General features: G+C 34.7%; 3 protein-coding genes across 4 annotated transcripts; 1 reads left to right on the top strand and 2 right to left on the bottom strand.

Annotated features, from left to right (window-relative positions):
- Window positions 1-596: 596 nt before the first annotated feature.
- On the top strand, window positions 597-3122 carry LOC111471808 (60S ribosomal protein L37a). Its single transcript, XM_023117480.1, has 5 exons — window positions 597-723; window positions 1159-1198; window positions 2472-2560; window positions 2649-2731; window positions 2844-3122. The coding sequence occupies exons 1-5, from the start codon at window positions 721-723 to the stop codon at window positions 2905-2907; spliced, it is 279 nt and encodes a 92-aa protein (XP_022973248.1). The 5' UTR covers window positions 597-720; the 3' UTR covers window positions 2908-3122.
- A 965-nt stretch (window positions 3123-4087) lies between these two features.
- Window positions 4088-9081, bottom strand: LOC111471806 (casein kinase II subunit beta-1-like). 2 transcript variants are annotated; one of them, XM_023117477.1, is made up of 5 exons: window positions 8543-9081; window positions 7027-7245; window positions 6166-6275; window positions 5920-6085; window positions 4088-4615 (listed from the first exon to the last, which is right to left on the bottom strand). In XM_023117477.1, exons 1-5 carry the CDS (start codon window positions 8793-8795, stop codon window positions 4485-4487), a joined length of 879 nt encoding a protein of 292 aa, XP_022973245.1. In that variant the 5' UTR covers window positions 8796-9081; the 3' UTR covers window positions 4088-4484. The 2 variants fall into 2 exon arrangements, with proteins under 2 accessions (XP_022973245.1, XP_022973246.1); XM_023117478.1 differs by having other exon boundaries at window positions 4329-4615; window positions 5923-6085; window positions 8543-9080.
- A 7235-nt stretch (window positions 9082-16316) lies between these two features.
- Window positions 16317-19434, bottom strand: LOC111471822 (calcineurin B-like protein 1). Its single transcript, XM_023117497.1, has 9 exons — window positions 19234-19434; window positions 18675-18819; window positions 17542-17624; window positions 17326-17385; window positions 17123-17231; window positions 16978-17030; window positions 16734-16814; window positions 16478-16590; window positions 16317-16401 (listed from the first exon to the last, which is right to left on the bottom strand). Exons 2-9 carry the CDS (start codon window positions 18751-18753, stop codon window positions 16338-16340), a joined length of 642 nt encoding a protein of 213 aa, XP_022973265.1. The 5' UTR covers window positions 18754-18819; window positions 19234-19434; the 3' UTR covers window positions 16317-16337.
- Between the last annotated feature and the right edge of the window lie 295 nt (window positions 19435-19729).

The following is a 19729-nucleotide window of genomic DNA, read 5'->3' as shown; positions in this document are numbered from 1 at the left end:
TCGTTCATATATTGACGATAAGTTTTTTTTTTTTTTTTTTTTTTAAAAAGTTAAGAGAAATAGTGTCACGTGTCTCTATTACGATCATTTGATTTTGACTTTATCAAATTAGATTTTATTGGTATTTTAGCTCAAATTTAAATGATCTAAAGAAAAGCTATCTAATGACAAATTAATCGGGATCCCGACTCCAAAAGGTTAAGCCCAAGATTACCAGAGTTAAAGTTCGAACTCAATGGATCAAATCTAAAGCCATCTACCCCAAGCACACACCGAAAAATTCTAGAGAAAGTTTTGTAACTTTAATATGAACACAATGTTTTGCTCTTCAAGTGAGCATACGCATGTATGAATGTTTTTTTTAATACTATTATGCTCAATTAATTGCTGAGGTTGAAAACTAAAACTCACCTGAATGATAGATATAAAATTTTGAAATCGAAACAAAATTTTTATTTAACGCTGCCAGGGTTTGAGCCCGAATCTTTCGGGTGAAAAATAAGTATCCTAACCAACTATACTGCAACGAACGTTTGAGGAAATTCAATATTTTATTAATAATATAATTAGTTAACTAGCTTTTAAACCCATTGGACCCGGTCTTTTCGATTCTTATTCTTGTAAAGGAACAAAATTGTATTCTAGGGTTTCTCTCTGGTTCAAGTTCTTCCCACTTTCACCAAATATTCTCCCGGAGATATTGTGGTTGGCCGAGCAGAAATGGTAATTTCTCTCCCTTCGAAAAGAGAATGCGTATTTTGGTTTGATTTTATCTTTCACCACCGTGCTGAACTCCAATGGGTTGTTATTATCTGTTAGCATGTTAATTGTTACGACTATCCGATGGATTTCATGAATGATGCTCCATGAAGGAATTTAGAGTTTTTCAATGCAATTAGCTTGAATCCAAAGTTTGGGAGTAGTTGATATGGTTCTATGGAAACTGCCATGATTTCAGTAGGAACTGTGCTGCTTGCTTTGTTTTTTAGATTTTTCTTCGTGCTTTGTTACGCTATTCATATACACCTTTACGCATTTCTTGATACTTCGAGATCCGAATTATGTATTGAAAATGAAATGCTTAACTTTCTTTTGTGAGAATTGAATATTTCATTCGAAGTGAAAAGTTTTAAACTGATGTCTTTGTTTTTTACACAGACAAAGAGAACCAAGAAGGCAGGCATTGTTGGAAAATATGGTAAATATTTAATAATTTCGATTTATGATTTATGATTTATAATTTATAATTTATTAGCTTGAGCGTACATAACTATTTTTCTTTGAGAATGCTTGTTTTTGTATTATCGTATTCAATTATCTTACTTCTGATTCTGCCCTTGGTTCTATGTTTCATCCAAAGAATTTCCAATGAGTTGCTTGATTCGTAGGAAAACTATCCTAGCATCCTGTCTGAGCCATGCAGTATTTTTACCTGATTTTCATCTTAGAGAAGTCATGGACGACCTTTAAAGATTTAGTAATAAGTTTCTGTAACTAGTAAGATCAAAGAGAGAGAATTTTCTTATTTAGACGTCAAACCTTTTAAAGAATTTCCTTATCTGGGAATTGATCAAGTATAAAATGGCACTGTTAATTTATGGTTTTCGTAGTTAGATTCAGTGTTTTTCTTAAAGTTGTGGGAGGTGCGCTCCTGGGCACAAGGTCCTGCTGGAGCGCCTCGCCTCTCGGAAGGCGTGGCCAAGGCACATGCCTTCCAAGAAGAATAGAGGCGCTCACGCCTCCAGTGATTCTTTAATTTCTTTTAACCTTTTAACTGTAAGTGCAGCTTAAGGATTATTATTGTAAAAGTAATAATGATATTTTGTATTTTATCCCTAAATTCAATAATTTCTGCATTTATTTATTTTTTAATGAAAAAAATTGATTTCCCTTCGATCTATCTTACTTCTTCTTCACGTGTTCATCTTTATATGTTTTTGTGTTAAAATCCCATTTCTTACCATGAATGTTTCTTAGTGTGTATATATATGTATGTATCTTTATATTTTATGTTCTTTTATATATCGTGTGCTTTGCCAAATAAAGCCCGTGTCTTTTTTTGCACTTTATGCATAAGCCCGCACCAGTGTGTCTTGGGTTTAAAAAACACTTAAAATGTTGTGTGTAATGTGGGACAATATACATCAATATCATCAACAAACCTTATTGCTTGATTTATGAATATATCTCTGCATGTGATCACGATTATAACTGCTGTGAGATCCCATATCGGTTGTAGTAGGGAATGAAACATTCCTTATAAGGGTGTAAAAACTTCTCCCTAGTAGACGTGTTTTAAAATCGTGAGTTTGATGGCGATACGTAACGAACCAAAGCGGACATTATCTGCTGGCGGTGGGTTTGAGTTGTTACAACTGCAGACCTCGTTGTATATAATATCTGGCTCACCTCTTTGCATGGAGGATTTTCGTTTTCTATTTTCTTCTTCTCTTAACATTGGCCGATGACAGGTACCCGATACGGTGCCAGTCTGAGAAAGCAGATTAAGAAGATGGAAGTCAGTCAGCACAGCAAATACTTTTGTGAGTTCTGTGGAAAGGCAAGTAGTTGTGCTCCTTTTTTGCCCAAGTTTTTGATTTCCAAGTCACTTAGTCTTCATGTTCCAATTATATGCTTCCCCATTGCAGTATGCAGTTAAGAGGAAGGCAGTTGGAATTTGGGGCTGCAAAGATTGTGGTAAAGTGAAGGCCGGAGGGGCCTACACTCTTAAGTAAGGATCTTACTTCTTTTTGTTCTTGTTTGTTCTTTTTTTTTTTTTTCCTTTTCAGTTTTTGTTGTTTAAATGTATTTGATTTTGATGTTATTTTTGGTACCTTCGACAGCACTGCTAGTGCTGTGACAGTGAGGAGCACTATTAGGAGGCTGAGAGAGCAAACTGAAAGCTAAGCCATCTTCACTGCGTATTTGATCTTTTTCTTTTTTTTTTTTTTTTTCTAAAAGGAAAAAGAATGTTCCCTCCCTAGACTTATCTTCATATCCATGTTGTAGGAATTGGTTATTTTAAGTTAATTGAAACTGATCCTTTTCTTTATTTCTTATATTGACCAATTTCTTGTAATAGATTCTTTTGATCGTCAATTGAGTTTTACTCGAGTAACGTATCTGGTGGCTTGATCAAATGACTTGTTCGCTTTTCTTTACGTAACTTTTTTCAGATTTCTAGAGCTAATGTTACTGTCCACATTAAAATTATTTTTTTAAATTCATGATTATGATTTTGAAGTTATAGGTTTAGTCTATAGGCATTTAAACTCATATGTGTTTAATTTAGAATGTCAAAAAGAATATTTAATTTTGTATCTAATAGTTGTAATGTTTTGATAAATTCTTAAACTTACAATTTTGCATTTAAACAACCTATCAAGTGCAAAATTGTAAGCTTAAATATTGGTTTTCTTTAATAGATTCGTTAATTTTTAAACATTTAAAATATATGAAATGTACAATAGTGGAAGTTCTTGAGAAATTAAGAAATACAACATTAAAAGTTATAAAATTTTTAATATATCATTTTAAAGTTCATTTTATATTCAAATGTTTGAAAGTTAATAATATATATATATAGAATGTATGTGCATGGGATATGCCGAATTGGTTGTACTTTGATCCTTCAGGTAGGGAAAGGGTCGAAATTAAAGCTGAGAATGTGATTTCGATACAGATTGGAAGGTGTTGTGCTTATCCCATTTCTTTGATATGGACAAATTGTGCATCCTAGCGTACTCTCCTACTCCTCTAGTGTTCATTCGTTTTCATTGTGTTACCATTTTTTAGAGTGAAAATTCTAAGCAAAATAGACCTGAAGAAGTCAATAAAATGATGATCTTCTAGCACAATTGAACATCGAAGAATTTGGATGGAAATGGGCATAATCAATGGTCTATGCTAAAAATCTCATATGAACAACACAGCACTTTCCAAGGAAGTGGAATCTTTAGAACTAAGCAAAGACTGAGAATAGAGCATTCAACAAATATGAAAACGACATGACTAATTCAGTCACCCCATCATTACTTTGCAAGGAATAATAATAACCTTGGGACTATAAAGACATGCAAGGCAGGCATGGTGACAAGCTATATTTGAATTGTCATTAATGAAACTGTTAGATGAATAAACAGATTAAACAAGACAGCAATCTCCACACTTAACCTAAAAAAGAGTTCATTTTTTCCTTTTTTTTTTTCTTTTTTTTTTTTTTAGGGGGAGGCGTGAATTCAAAAGAAGCTCACCAAATACGAGCCATCATGAGAATTGGCACCTCCATTCACAAGGGGTTGTAGATGAATGCCTCATCCTAACATTGCGAGGCGGATAAAGGGAGGAATCTTCTTCGTTATTAATTAATTCTCAAAGGAAGCATCTGCTAAACTAATTCTCAAAAGCATGTCTTTCCCAGAGAAATTTCAGCAAATAAAGACTGCATAGAACTCACCCCAAGTGAATGCTTTTAAGTTTCAGCTTCATGGCTTGTGGATCTTGAACCCGAAAACTCTTGGAACGTAGCTCTGAACCGCTTTTTGTGGCTTATGGTGACCATATGTCATCAGGAAGAGGTGAGAAAATGTAGTTCCAAAATAAGCTCCATCAATGTCTATATAGAGTTAAAGAAACTTATGAAGTAAACCAAAATTGAGCACGTGAAGACACTGCTGTTCATCTAAAATAGATTCTTATCATTCACAATATATATAGTCTTAAATGCAATTCAGTGATTGAAAACAAATATTGTGTAGCCTTAAAATGCAGTATACAAAATCTGAAAATCAAGAGTTTAAAATAGAAACAAACATGAGAAGACTGTAATTTTTCATGTCTAATCCACAAATTACCATTTCCCATTGGTCAAAATGGATCAACCGTTGGGAAAAGTTGATGGCTATCAAATTCTCCAGCAAGAGGAGATACCACAAACTCACAGTTGTCCTTCAGGCTATTCAATTAAGTTTGCATAAATTTATTGTCATTTTTTATACCATAGACACTAGAAAAATGTGAGCAACACCATATGATTCTAATTTACATTTTCAATCATGTCACATTTTCTTTTCAAATACTAATATGTTCCCATTACTTATCAAGTGATTCAAGTCTAAAGGAACATGACTTAAAATTTTATACCAACCTTTCAAGACTAACTCCCCGTTAGACCAAGTACTAATGAGCATATCTCATCTATCAAGATTTTCAATAAACTCAAAGAAACAATCATTATGACTAGGATGGTTATAAAGCATTAATGTGCATGAGACTTTTCAGTTTCGATGAAGAATTAAGTTTAAAGCTCTTAAATGAGTTGTTTTTCTTAAGAAGATTTTAGAAGGGTAAACAATGTCCTATTACCCATGCTAGTCTTGCTCTCAAATCCATTTCTAGGTTTGCCAATCGAATTAGGAAAATGTGAATCAAGTGGTGCTTCTGAAGCAGCTATCAGCGAAGGCCATTTTGGATATAATGAATTAACAATTCCCATCTAACATCCCAATTACATTACTGAAATGAAGAAGATGTTAAGCTTGCAGTTTTTGAAGTGCTTAAGAATGAAAAAGAAAAAAGAAAAAACAAGCTTGGAGATTTTATGTGGATGTTACATTAGGCTGACATGTGAATGGTCTTGAAAGATACATTGATTGTTGGTTATTCGTAGCTTCAGCTAAAGTTCACAAGCTCTTGAATTCTTTTAGGCAAAGTTATTGGAAAACCTCTTCTTTCTTTAAAAGCTTTTCATGGTCATTCTTTATATGGTTGTAATTGTCTCAAATTTCTTGTTTTTGTATTTTTTTTTTTTTCTCTTTTGGAAGTTCAATATCGATGAAAAGTTGTTTCTTGTTAGAAAACAAAAAAAAAAAAGTAAATTAACAAATGCATGTAACATATGATCATAAAAATTAAGGATACTACCTTGATACTTCGATCGAGGATAATAAACATCCTCACACCTTGGACAGTATATCTTGACGGTGCCTGATCTAGGAATGTCTGATTGACCAACAGGAAGACAGGGTTGTCCACAGCAGTAAACTCTAGGGCATCTCCCAAAGTCATAATTCTTGAATTTGTCAAGCTGCAAAAATCATAATGGGTTATTCTGACCTCTGGCAGCATAAGCATATATAAGAAGAAGACTCAAAAGAAGATACTCACCATAGCAGCCATTCCTTTACTTGTCAATATGTATCTTGCATGAATTAGACCGTAAAGCATTTCAGCTGCAGATTCAATTAGTTCATTCTGTTCCTCTGTAAACATATCACCTGCACATTTCACCCATTCAAATTGATTTCTGACTACCAACAATCACATGGGAGATTGAAGCTAAGATATTTTTATAGGAGAAATTAGAAAGTGGATACTGTCGATAAGCTCAAATGACAGAATAATAGTTATTATAGAAAGTATGCACAAATCACCATGGGCTGACCTATCGGTTATTGGGGGCAATGAAAAAAATGTAGTGGAATTGAAAAGACCGAAACCATGGGGGCCACCCGCCTTAGTTCATACCATGGTAGCCACTGGCCTAAGTTGATACCATGGTAACTATCAATAGAATTTAATGTTCTAGTTGTTCTCTTGACAACATATAGAAGTAGAATCAAAAGGTTGTGCAATAAGATTACTCAAGGTGCATGCAAGCGTGCTAAAAAATTAACGAATATTAAGGGGGGAAAAGATTCATACAACTAAGGGTTTATCTCCAAAGAAATGGGAGGAATGGCTATTTCAATTCCTTCATGACTTTCAATATCCTATTGATAGCTTCCCTTACATTATTGAGCATGAGCAATCTTGTTGTAAAATTATTAGTCTTCTTGAAATATACAACAGCCAAAAGTATCTATACAAAAATACTATTACTATTGCAATGGCATTAGCTACATCGAAGAGCACACGTACAAAGCCAGTTTAGATTTATTTATTTATTAAAGGAAATCTTCTCAATAAATGATTTCTTTGATATGAAGGCAGAACATGTCAGGATACCATAAAATGCATTAACCTTACCATTAGAGGATTCAACATCCAGAATAAAATCAAGAGCATAATCATAGTATGGAACTTGGCTGCTTAACCCACAAAGGTTAAAGTCATCTTGTATATAGTCATCATCCACTTCACAGAAGAACTCATTTCCTCGCAGATTACAAAACCATGAAATCCAAGATATATCATCACCATCAGATCCACTGACATCTGACTCTTCACTGTCAGTCTCAGACTCCTCTGCAATTAAAACAAAAGATTATAAGTCCAAGAGATCAACAAACTATAAAACAATCATATTGTAACTAATTTATAAAGAATTTTATCCAACTCTTAAAAACCAAACAATCAGACAAAAAAAGCATAAGTTCTGAATAATTTTTATCTGCAAGTCAATAATGCCCGTTATCAATTGAGTAATTAGCAATATGTTATCTGTTCTAATTTCATAATAGAGAAGAATGGTGAAGACAGCAAGTTGGAGTATGTTCTTCGATCGCAAATAATCCTGAATAACATCTACATCAACAATTTTGAAATTATGTCACAAAAAACCACAAACATTAAGCCTATCATATATCCTCTCATCAGTCAGTAATCAAAATCAGAATTCACTAGCAGGGACAACATTCATTCTAATCAAGTATTTAATCATTCCACCAAGTATTTCAGGTTTTATTCCATTGGCAGGCATTGAAATTAACCTAAGTGACATGATTATTTTTTATTTGACAAAAGAAGGGGACAAAAGCCAGTGGTATCAAGTGTAATTTAGACTCTGCTGACAGTAATTCATAAAGCTAGTGTTCTACAAATGAACAACAATCTAAAGTTCCACCCCCAAACAATATCCTCTGCTTGAAACAAAAAAGTTCAAGAAGTTCTTTTAAACCCATGATTTTAAAGTTCCATATTGATCCCCCGCCCCCCTTATTAAAATAGAACAGTGGGGAAATATATTACAAGATGAAGAATGTAAAATTAACATTATTGTTTGTTGTTCATCTTTCATTTTCAAAACACAAGCACGCGCACGCATATTGAATTTGGACATATTATCACTTAATTATACTCCATGTAAACTGCAGCACAGAGATCCCTCTCAACCAAACAAAATTTACAAAATGGAAGGCACTCTTTAAGAGGATCAGAACAAATAACAATGATTCCTTGCTGAAGTTCGTGAACAAAACCATCCTTCAGTATGCAAAATATCTGAAAATGCTGAGACCAGTTAACACAATACACCTTAAAAGCGAACTCTAAATCATCTAAACATGGGAGGCACTATCGGATCCTTGAATTCCCAAATCGACACGCAAAAGGAAACACGAGAAGAAGGTAGGTCAAATTAGAGATATGCATAACTTGCACAAAAAGCTAAAAAAAAAAAAAAAAAAAAAACCACAATTAAAACCTGAACAAAGGAGCACCAAAAACGAGAGAAAAAAGAGCTGAAACTAACAAGTCGGATGGTAACGCAGACAAGAAAAATCGAGAAAAATAAACAAAAAACGAAGAGAAAAAGTGGAACCACCAGAGCAGTTGGTCTTAGAGAGAGATGCAGAGTGAGAGTCTCTCTGATCAGACGGCGGCTTCGTCATTAAAACCGACTGAGGCGCAGAGGGCTTATTATCCTTGCCGTTAATGACGGTACGAGAAGTCGAGGGCGAGGATCGGTCGAGCTGCTTATCGAGAGCCTCATTGATGCGCTTCCGATCGATGGGAGTGACGTCCAACTTGGAGGCGCCGGTGCCGACGCCGCCAAACGCAGGACGGTCCCGGTGCATCGCCGCCGGTTGAGGGGCCGAAAAAGAGAGGATGAAGAGGCTAAATCTGTGGGAGAAACATGCCCAGAAAAGGGGAACGGAGAGGAGAAGAAGAAGAAGAAGAATTGAAAAGCAAAGAAATTGCTAAACGGAATCTGAGAGAGAGAAGAAGGAGTGAGAGAGCAAAGAAGAAGGCATTTTCGGATTCCAAAACCTTAACCAAAAAATCACACAGCGATAGAGTAGAGCCACGATCAAATCTGTGCAACTTCGCTCCGTGGTTCACGATTAATCGGCAGCGCCAACTCACCTTTTAGCCTAAATTAACAAAATTCTTTTTTTTTCTTTTTTTTTTTTTTTACTTTCTATTTTATCATAAAAACTTATTCATCAGCTTATATCTTAAATTCTTTTCTTTAAATAAAAAAATTTAATTAGTATTTCCAGAGTAATATTAATAAAAAAATTTAATTTTTTTTGGGTGATAATATATAAACGTAAATCATTTATTCTTTATAAATTATCTTCATCAATTTCATCTCTCATATTTTTCTCTTCAGTTTGATGATGAAAGTTCCACATCAGCTAATCTAAGAAATGATCATGAGTTTATAATCAAGGAATATTATATCTATTAGTATTAGCGTCCAAAACTCAAAGTAAATCCATGAAATCTTATACTCAAAATGAAGAATATTCTATCAAAAAAATTAATTTACGGTATTAATCAAACGGCTTGTATCATATCTAAACATTAAATTCATTTAGAATTGGACCGGTAGTCAACCTTTTATATCATAATCTTACATTATTTACTTAAACGAACGACTCATGCATCGGACCCATATCAGGATTTAACAAAATCCAAATTTAAAATTTAATGGTCCCGACATTCCTCTACATCCTCTAGACATGGCCATGTTGTTTTCTTCTCGTTTCTAAGAGTGAAGATTATCCCCACAAACCAACAATGGTCCTTTCAACATGTTTTGTTCTTAGTCACATGTAACGACCCTAAAGTTCTACTCACTCAAAGTCGCTACTATCGTCCCATGTTTTTCTAAAATAGGTAATATAACTTTTAAAGAATATATTATCTACCGTATAAATGTCGAAAATATTTAAAACTTCTAACTCTGGAAAGCTCAGTCATGGACTTCCGTGTTTAATACGAAATACTCAAATTTAAAGAAAATAATTTAAATCAATGAAATGCAAAGCAACCTATATATCCTAACAAGGAATTTAAATATGCATCTACCCTATGTCCATAATCTCTTCTCACGATATCGTTGTCATACGTACATGAACGCCTTGCCTTTACTTGAAAAATAATAAGGCACACGGCCTGAGTATTTCGAAAAATACTCAATAAGTTACCCCACTATAGGGGTCATGCGAAATGCAATCACATGCAAATATGCTCTAGGGACCTATCTCTTTTGAATCTCTTACTAGGGGTGGCCTCCAGTCCAGACTACTATGGATGTATAGTACTTCCCTACAAGCAACCCACACGTGGAGTGCGAATCCCCAAACGGCTTGCACACTCCCTAAACCCTCTCTAATCAAGCTAGCTATCTGTAGCGACGTCCGAAGGTCAGCAGAACCCCTAGTGTCATGCTCCCCATGAACACCCTCATCATCATACTATGCGCGTGCACTCTCATAATCATAAAAGGGATGTATCCCTATGCTTATGTACATACAACATGCATGAGGTCTCTCTAGTTCTCATCTTAACATCTCTTTTGACACAACCCTACTCTCATCTCTTTGTTACGCTTAGTAACACGCTCGTTAGATATTTATATTAGTATCATCTTCATATTATTAAGGTTGTGTCCTAGGTCGATCTATCGACTTGATGCAATATGACATTTATCATCACACAACATGCTTAATATGAAAAATATCATCATATTAAGGTAAATGTCATGCAAAACATCATAGCCATCATAAAGCCATAAAGTGCATCGAGTACATCATGTACATCATATACCATCATATAACGCACATATGTTATCGTACATCATCATGGCTCATACATCATCATACAACATAGCTAATACATCGTAGCTCATACATTATCATATAACTAGTGTACGATATCATACGATACAACTCATACATCGTAAACATAAATATCGCATGCATCATTGTACGTCATCTCAAACAACCATAAATTGTAACTCATATAATTTCTAGCCTATTCAATACCGAGGTCACTTACTTAGTTGACCTTAAGCCAAAGTTCTATCTAACTCTAAATTTGGTTGCTTTCATCCTTTGAATTCGTTCTCACTTATATCGAGCCTCCACCTATTTTGAATATAAACTTTTGACTCAATAATAAATCGAATTCCATGTTTTCATTAAGATGAGGTCACCTAATCAAGATAATAGTTCTCATGATTGAACCATAAAAAAGGAAGGTTCACCTTCTTAGTATAATTAGTAACTTTCTTTAAGTTTTTTTTAGATATCCTATTCTCATGATCTCCACCATCTTTTGCCTTGGCTTGTCCCAAACCACATCTTAATGGTACGAGACAATTGTCACGATCTGATTTTTGAGGTTTCGATTCACGAACTATGATGTAGACAGACACTAAAAAATATAATATTTTGATCAATTTAAAAATGACTATAATGGACTATGATAACCCAAAAATGAGGGGATAAAAGGAAGGAAAATTACCACATTGTCCACGTTGAGAAGTGGGGAGTTGGTCTCCCAAGAAAAGGGAGGTCCTTTTCATCCCACTTCAACGGTTTGAGCCAGTTGGAAAACACGCTTTTTGATCGCTCGAGGGCAATATTTTAGCTGATTTTGTCGGAAGCATTAAAGGATAGTATGACTACCTTAAATTTATGATTGTGGCACACCTGCAACGCAACGCAACACATCATCGGCTTAGACAAAAGCGTTAAAGGATAGTATGACTACCTTAAATTTATGATTGTGGCACACCTGCAACGCAACACATCATCGGCTTAGACAACTCAGATGTCTTGGCTGGCTCCATAGCTCAATTCTCGGTTTATCGGCTCATAATTCCATTTTTAGCCTAATTTCCTTCGTTACGACCCTCCCGAACCTATTTTTGACCATAATTATGATAGCATGAAAATGTTACAATATGACTTATAAATTACATAAATGATATGATATGATTGACATGAAAACAACAAATAGCATGAAATACAACTCCAACGTATGCATGACAGTTATAATCAATTATATATAAATGTTATGAAAATATGAAAAATATTATGAAAAACGTTATGATATGAAAAATATGTTAGCGAGGTTGTATTAAGGATAATTAAAATAGAAAGATTTAAGAACCTCATGCATTATTGCGTGCTCATGCAACGGGGTATACCCTTATTCCTTCACGATAGGCAGGGGAAACGATCATTATGTTTGACATAGTTCTGCTATGATGGTCCCTACTTCTAACGAGTGTCTGACATCAACAGCTCCCACTGTATGCTCACCAAACCAGAAAGTGGCTTAGGAATTGTGCGAACTGACTTGTGGGTCCATACTTGCACGTGTGAGTCGTATGTAGGAAATTAATTACACATTCAAGTTGCTCGTTAGGATAGCCTCGGTAGGAAAACATACTATTATGATAGGTCTCATGCATGCATTTGTATGTCTTTGCATTATAACTCCGATAGAGGGTCGTTTACTGAGTATTTCTTAAAATACTCAAGCCACGTGCTATTATATTTTTCAAGTAAAGGCAAGGCGACCCTGTAAGGCTAACGGTAGCATCACAATTCCTAAGATGGTGACACATGCTTAGGATAGATTCACATTTAATTTGTAGTAGACTATATGTCATTTCTATTTAGTAGCAGGTAGATTAGTATAGGGCATTTCATTTTGTATTGTTTTTTGTTTTATTTCTTTTCTATTAGTTTTATTCAAAAGCATGAAATAAAGTAGGAAGGTTGATATTATTATAAGGTGTCCATACACAATTCTGCATTAAATGTCCATGATATGTATACAGTAGCGACCTTAGGTTAAGTAGAAAATTTAGAGCCATTACAAAAGTGACCTCTAAATGACATGAAATTTGATGAGGAGCCTTATGTCATGGTTTAAACAGATTATACAAAGTTACAAATCCATTTGAATATGCCAAGGGTTTAAACCAAGATTTGGGGTAGTAAATGACCAAAATACCCCTATGAGAATCCTAAGATGTTTTCAAGACAACAACACTCAAAGTCACTTGAGCATGTGACTCATTATGCAACTCTTAAAATCAACACTTGAGAACTATTCATCTGCTTATCCTTTTGTGAGACGCTCCTTATTTGGTCAAGATCACAGAAGATTGAACCTACTGAATCAGCTATAAAAATATTTTTTCTAATTTTTTAATTAATTTTTCTTCCCTTCTCTCGACTACCATCGACACCGACTCGTGCACCGCCACCTTATGTCGTGGCCAAAAACTAAGGTCGTAGAATGAACTTAAATTAAGAAACATGAAGCAAATAAATATATAAATGAAGAAAAAAAAAACATTCCAACATGGTTGAGGACAAAAATAGGCAAAAACAATGAATAAAGCAAATAATGGAGTGGACAACTAAAAAGCAAAACAACCCAATAAAAAAAGAGGAAAGATCCTCCTTACCAACACTTTTTGAATCCAAAAAATGTTGACTCATAGCTGGATTTTTTTTTTTCCAAATATTATATGGATTACAAATAATTGACGTTCGAAATTTTAGATAATTGAATGATGTATGATGGTGCATGTTTTGTGACTATTTGTATTATGTATGTGTTTTATATAATGACATATGATGTGATGTTATGTATGCATGTGATATCCATTTCGTCATGTTATGAATGAAATGAAACACTATATATGTCACATATTATGTCTTGCCATGTAAAGATATATGATTAGGGGTACATGGTTTGGGTTGGGTTGGATTGAGCGATTTTTTTTTTTTTTACCCAACTCAAAAGTTCGGGTTGGTTGGATTGGTAATCCAACCCAACCCGAAAATTTTCAGGTTGGGTTTGGGTTAGGTTGACTTATTGTAAAAAAAATTATTTTTTTATTTATCCTTTATAATTATTCGGATACAATCTTAGATAAAACATAATTAAAAAGTTCACCAATCAATCCATAATTATTCCCACAAAAAAATCAATCGAGAATAAGGAGCGAAAATGGTAACATATTCACGTAGTTCAACATTGTCATAAAACTAAAAACAACTAAAATATCGACATTTGATGAGAATTTGTTAAAAATACAAGAATAGATCATAAAATTAAAAAACAACAAAGAATTTGTTTAAAGATACTATATATATAACAAAAATAAAAAAATATCTTTATTATAAAAATATTTTAATGGAAATAAGCCTAAACTATTATAAAAATGGAGAAATATATATAATAATGTTGGAATAAATAAATAATAAATATATTAAAAATATTAAATAAATAATAAATATATTAAAAAAAATTCTCAATTTTATAACAAAATCTTTAAATCAATTAAAACTAATTTTTTATGGATCCAATTTTCTATTACTCTTTTAGGTATTAAATTTTTTTTAAAATAATCAAGAATTCTCTCACAGCGCTTGTAGTAAACATTAAAATAGTCAAAATATTTTGGACAAATTTTGGTGGTGTTAAAAGAATTTCTAAAACAATAAAAAAAATTCTCACTCTTATCGGAGCTATAATAAACACTAGGTCAAACCTATCATTCCGGTTAACTTCTTAATATATTTTATATATTTTTATTTGGTTCGGGTCAACTCGAAGTTTTATCCCATGAACCCAAAACCAAACTGAGTTAGTTCGGGTTTAACAAAATGAACCCAACCCAACTCAACCCAACCCAAAAGGCTAATCCAACACAACTCAACCCTTATAGTTCGGGTTGGGTTGGTCTGGGTTGTCGGATTGTCGAGTTAAATGTACACCCCTATATATGATGACTGTCATGTATACATGATGTATATATGTGCTATGTCATGGATGAAAGTAGAAAGGGAAAGGATGTTAATACTCTGCTATGAATGTAAATCATGGGAACTCATGCATGTATGTATGTCATGTGCATCAAGATACTTACGTGTTATGTTATGTTAATATGGGCATGTATCTTCGATCGTCATGTTATCATGCGGGTCTTTCCTTTTATGTGGTGTCCGACCAAGCTAGCCCTAAGAGGTATGTATATAAGCCTGTCTGGTAGGTCCATGTGTGTGTAGGTCGTGCATGGAGAAGTACCACACATTCAACCCTGCCCGAAACTAGAAAGAGTCCAAGGTCATGTTGCAGTTTTAAAGGATATGTCCTATTCTTATATGTGTGATTGCATTACTAGCCTCAACAGTAGGCTGACTTACTAGGTATTTTTTAAAATACTCAAGTCATGTGCTACCCTTATTTTTCAGGTAAAGGTAAAGTGTCCTTGCACGGAAGGCGGTGAATGCTGGAATGACCATGAAAGTTAAGATAAGACAGTAGTATGCATTGATTTCCATTTAGTAGTTGATAAGTGGCTTTTCATTTCGTAATCAAATACTATGTTATTTTTATTTTTTTGTTATAAATTAAACATGTAATTTCATAGTTTCATTTGAAAATATTTTATTTTAAATTTCTGCCTATGTTATTAAAGGCATGCATGTAGTGATGTCTCTAATTTAGACAAGAAAATTAAGGGAGTTGCACAAACCCACAGAGAGAAATAGAAACCTAGGATGAAACCAAGGTGAAATGACCTAAATGCCCCTCTGTCATAAAAATAAATGACAAAAGATAATCCAAGACCTAAGTAAACTTCGAAAACAAAGGAATTGGGAGCCTAATTTCTCACTCGACTCGGTAGGTGATCCCTTCATCTCAAGGGGCATGCCATTTCATATATCGATAGCTTGTTTCTCTTCTTATTCCAAATTCGAGAGGAAAATAGGAAATATAGGTCAATATTCTCGGGTCTAACTGAAACATCAGTGCATGTACAATAAGCACCATACTAATGTGCAACTCTTTCTCTTTTATAGGTCACATCACTTTGGTTGCGTGTTCCGAGGCACCTCATCCTATATCACCTTCTATTTGTCAACTTATTCTAGATCACCTTTTGTTGGTCTCCCCATCCCGAATCAACTCATTCTAACTAGATCACTTCTGGTTGGTTATCTCATTCTCTCAACTTCTCCAACTATACTCGTTTGTAACAATATATATATATATATTATACTCTAGCTGTTGGAACATTTTTAGAGTTTTAAGGATATTTTTAAACTTTCAAATTTTTCGGAAGTTTAAGAATATTATTAATTTTTGGGAAAAAAAAAGTTAATTAAAAAAAAAATGCATATTTTTTAAAATGAAATAATATCTGCAAAATTAGAAGACATGAAAGATGCTTTACAAGTAGCCGAGCCCCCACACTAATTTTTTTTGATGCTCGGACAAGGACTTCTCCCAAAGCCTATGGATACAACATTCCGAAAAAATGTCTAAAATTCTTCTGTTTCTATGTACTTTCTTCAAGCAGCAGCCTCATCAACCTCCGAATAGAACACAAAACTTGGGAACGCTGTCGTTATATCCCTGCATTTTCAACAACAAAACTCGTCTCAATTCCTTCGTTCAACACCGGAAACCGTGCACTCGTATGTATCCTTACCTTAAATAAGGAAGTGTCATGATCCTTAATAACGACGGGTTCTTCAAAACAAAAGAATGCCACTCCGACAAGTCGATCTTCCCATCTTGGTTCGTATCAGCTTCCAAAAATGTCTGCCAAAGTACAAAAAAGATTTTCATGATTCTGCTGATTCGTTAGTACTCGAAACCGTGGAGTATTATATCGACATGTCACGTTACGAGATTGATAGTCTAATAATATTGTCTAGTTTTGAAGAGTGGACGTGGCAACTCACCTTATCGAGTATCGCCTCGATTGTTTCATCAGCCAATTTCATTTCAGATTCACCCAGAAGTGCTAACAACATTAGCTTAACCTGTCATTATCGCTTTACACAATGAAACATCCAAGTACATAAACAGGATCGACCCCAAACAATCGAATCAGAGATTTAAGACCCGGAGAAAATCTAAATCAATTCATCCGAGTAACTCGCTGTGACACGGTCAAAGAACAAGGGAGTGAAGTTATCTCCATACCTCTTGTCGCTCGATGAAGCCCGTATTGTCTAAATCATACAGCTTAAATGAAACTGCAAAAGATTTACGACATATTTAGTTCTAAGCCGCAAGAACTGATAAATTCTGGAATATTCAAGTTTTTGACCATATTTTCTGTACTTACAAACTATCTTGTCTTCCAAAGGCGCGCTTGGATGGAATATATGGAGTGCTCGAACAAAGTCGCCGAAATCAAGAACTCCTTTATGCTTCACATCAAATAGATCAAAGATCTACAAGCACAACAGCAGTTCATTCTTATTATTATTATTCGAACGATCACTTGTTTGAATAGCTAAATAAACTAGTTTGCAGCATAAACATTACCCGGCTAGCGAAGAGGTTTTCTTTCTTCCTGTTCTTGAAAAGAGCTAATACAAATTCTTCCTGCAGATAGAAATTTGGATTTTCATAACTCGAGTTCAGCTTATATCACAATTAGCCATAATCTAAGAAGAAGATAAATGTCTCTAACGATATATCACCGTCGTGTGCAGAAAAACATACGAGGTTATCCAGATATGAGGGATCGTGTTAGAATACCTTGTTTATTATCCCCTCATCTATTACTGAACTGCCGATGCTTTTGAAAAGCTCAAATAAAGCTTCAACTTCACTGACACTAACTGAAAGATGCATGAAAAGGAGAGAAATATGAACGAAATAGTATCATATTCGAATCAAGGTCATGCAACGTAGAAATAACTCTTAGATAAGCCACTCAACCCTCGATGGTAATATATGCAACAACTCAAAGTATAGTAAAAAGTTGATTCAGTCCCGGCTCTTGGTACTAATGATATGATACATTACGACAGAACTTTGTTTCTTCGGTGTTGAATCCGAACAACCAATTCTGAGTAAACTGAGCTTGAACCATGATCATACAGGATCATGGACGAGAATTTCCAACCCATCATCATGAAAAGGGGATCAAAAAACTTTTTATAACGGTCCAAGCCCACTACTAGCAGATATTGTTCTCTTTGGGTTTTCTTTTTTGAAATTCCTTTTATAAAATGCGTCTGCTATGGAGAGATTTCCATACGCTTATAAAGAATGTTTCGTTCTCCTCCCCAACCGTTGTGGGATCTCACAATCCACCCCCTTCGAGGTCCAGCGCGTTGGCACTCATTCCTTCTCCAATCGATGTATGACTCCCAATCCACAGTCCTTCAAGGCCCAACGTCCTTGGCTGGCACACCGTCTCATGTCCATCCCCTTCTCGGGGCTCAACCTTCATTGGCACGTCACCCAGTGTCTGCCTTTAATACCATTCGTAACAGTCCACCGCTAGTAAATATTGTTCGCTTCGGCCCATTACGTATCACCGTTAGCCTCACGGTTTTAAAACGCGTCTACTAGGAAGAGGTTTCCACACGCCTACGCTTCATTCTCCTCCCCAACCGATGTGCAGTCTCACCCTTTCACAAGGAGAACAAAATTTTATATTCTACCTTTGAATCCTTTAAATTTAGGGAAGTAAAACCTTAGGTTGCTAGCTTTCTTATAAATTTTTTTGAATCTAAGAAGAACTAATGGCCAATTGGTCCCTTTGCTCAGCCCCTACTCACAATATCCTAAGAAGATAATCTTATCAAATGTACAATTTCTGAACAATTATGAAGAAACAAACATTGCAGATAATGCGCAGCTGAGTGAAACAGAGAGCTTACAGGTCGTTTGTGCAGCAAGGAAAACAGGATCCTCGTAGCCAGGGAACTGCCTTCTTCCTTTAGACGGAACGCAGCCCATTTACTGACCACGAATGAAACACAAGCACTACCAACAACTGCCTCCTCTCTTCCACTAAATTTCTTGCTAAAGAAATCCCAAATTCAAAACAACCATCAAAACATGCACGGATTAGTCGACAAAGCATTCAAATCAATACTGGCGTGCATAAATTAGGGAAAAACATTTTGACTTCGCCTTTTGTTGACCTAGAAATTAAAAAATCCGTGTTCAAACACGAAACATCTAAATTTAATCGAAATCAACAAATTCTTTCCCTGTTTTCCTCAAATTCCAGAAAGAACCAGAAGAACACAATCGAACAAACGCAGAAATCCTAAAAACGTAACCAAGACCTATATCGCAAAATCCACAGAAATCGCTTCCCCCAAACAATAAACGCCAATAACCATCAAGCAGTTGTAATAATCAAATCAGCAGCTCAAAAACGCTCAAAATCTCGAAAGAAGAACAAGGAGAAATGGAAAAAGAGAGACTCACCAAGAATGTCCGCGGCGGAGGAAAAAGAGGAATCCGAGTAAGAGAAGAAGACGCGGCGAGATTGTTAAGAGGAGAGATTTGGGGGAGGAGATATGCAATGGGAATTGGAGAGCGCGATTTTCGATACTCTTAACGAGTTAGATTTTATAAGCAACGGCGGAAGGAAAGCCAACTTGGATGTTCAAATGTGATGTGGCAGTTGGGATTGTTAACGCGAAATGAAAACGGCAGAACCCTGATTTGGTATTTATTGTTTTTTTTTTTTTAAATAAAATTATATTATTTTTATCCTGAGACAACAATTCATTTCCAAATATGAAAAATAACTGCCCGTGTATTGCACGCGCTTTGGGGGTGAATTAATAATATTTAAATGGTTCAAGTATAATTAAAATCATTTTTAGTTTTTATTAATATTCTTTTTTATAATTTTAAAAAATATATTTACTTATTTAACCATTTTCCATAAATAAACAAGTTTGTGTCCTAATGGCAT

Source organism: Cucurbita maxima, unplaced genomic scaffold, assembly GCF_002738345.1.
Source record: "Cucurbita maxima cultivar Rimu unplaced genomic scaffold, Cmax_1.0 Cma_Scf00058, whole genome shotgun sequence".
Lineage (NCBI taxonomy): Eukaryota > Viridiplantae > Streptophyta > Magnoliopsida > Cucurbitales > Cucurbitaceae > Cucurbita > Cucurbita maxima.
This window is presented reverse-complemented; position numbering and strand designations above follow the sequence as displayed.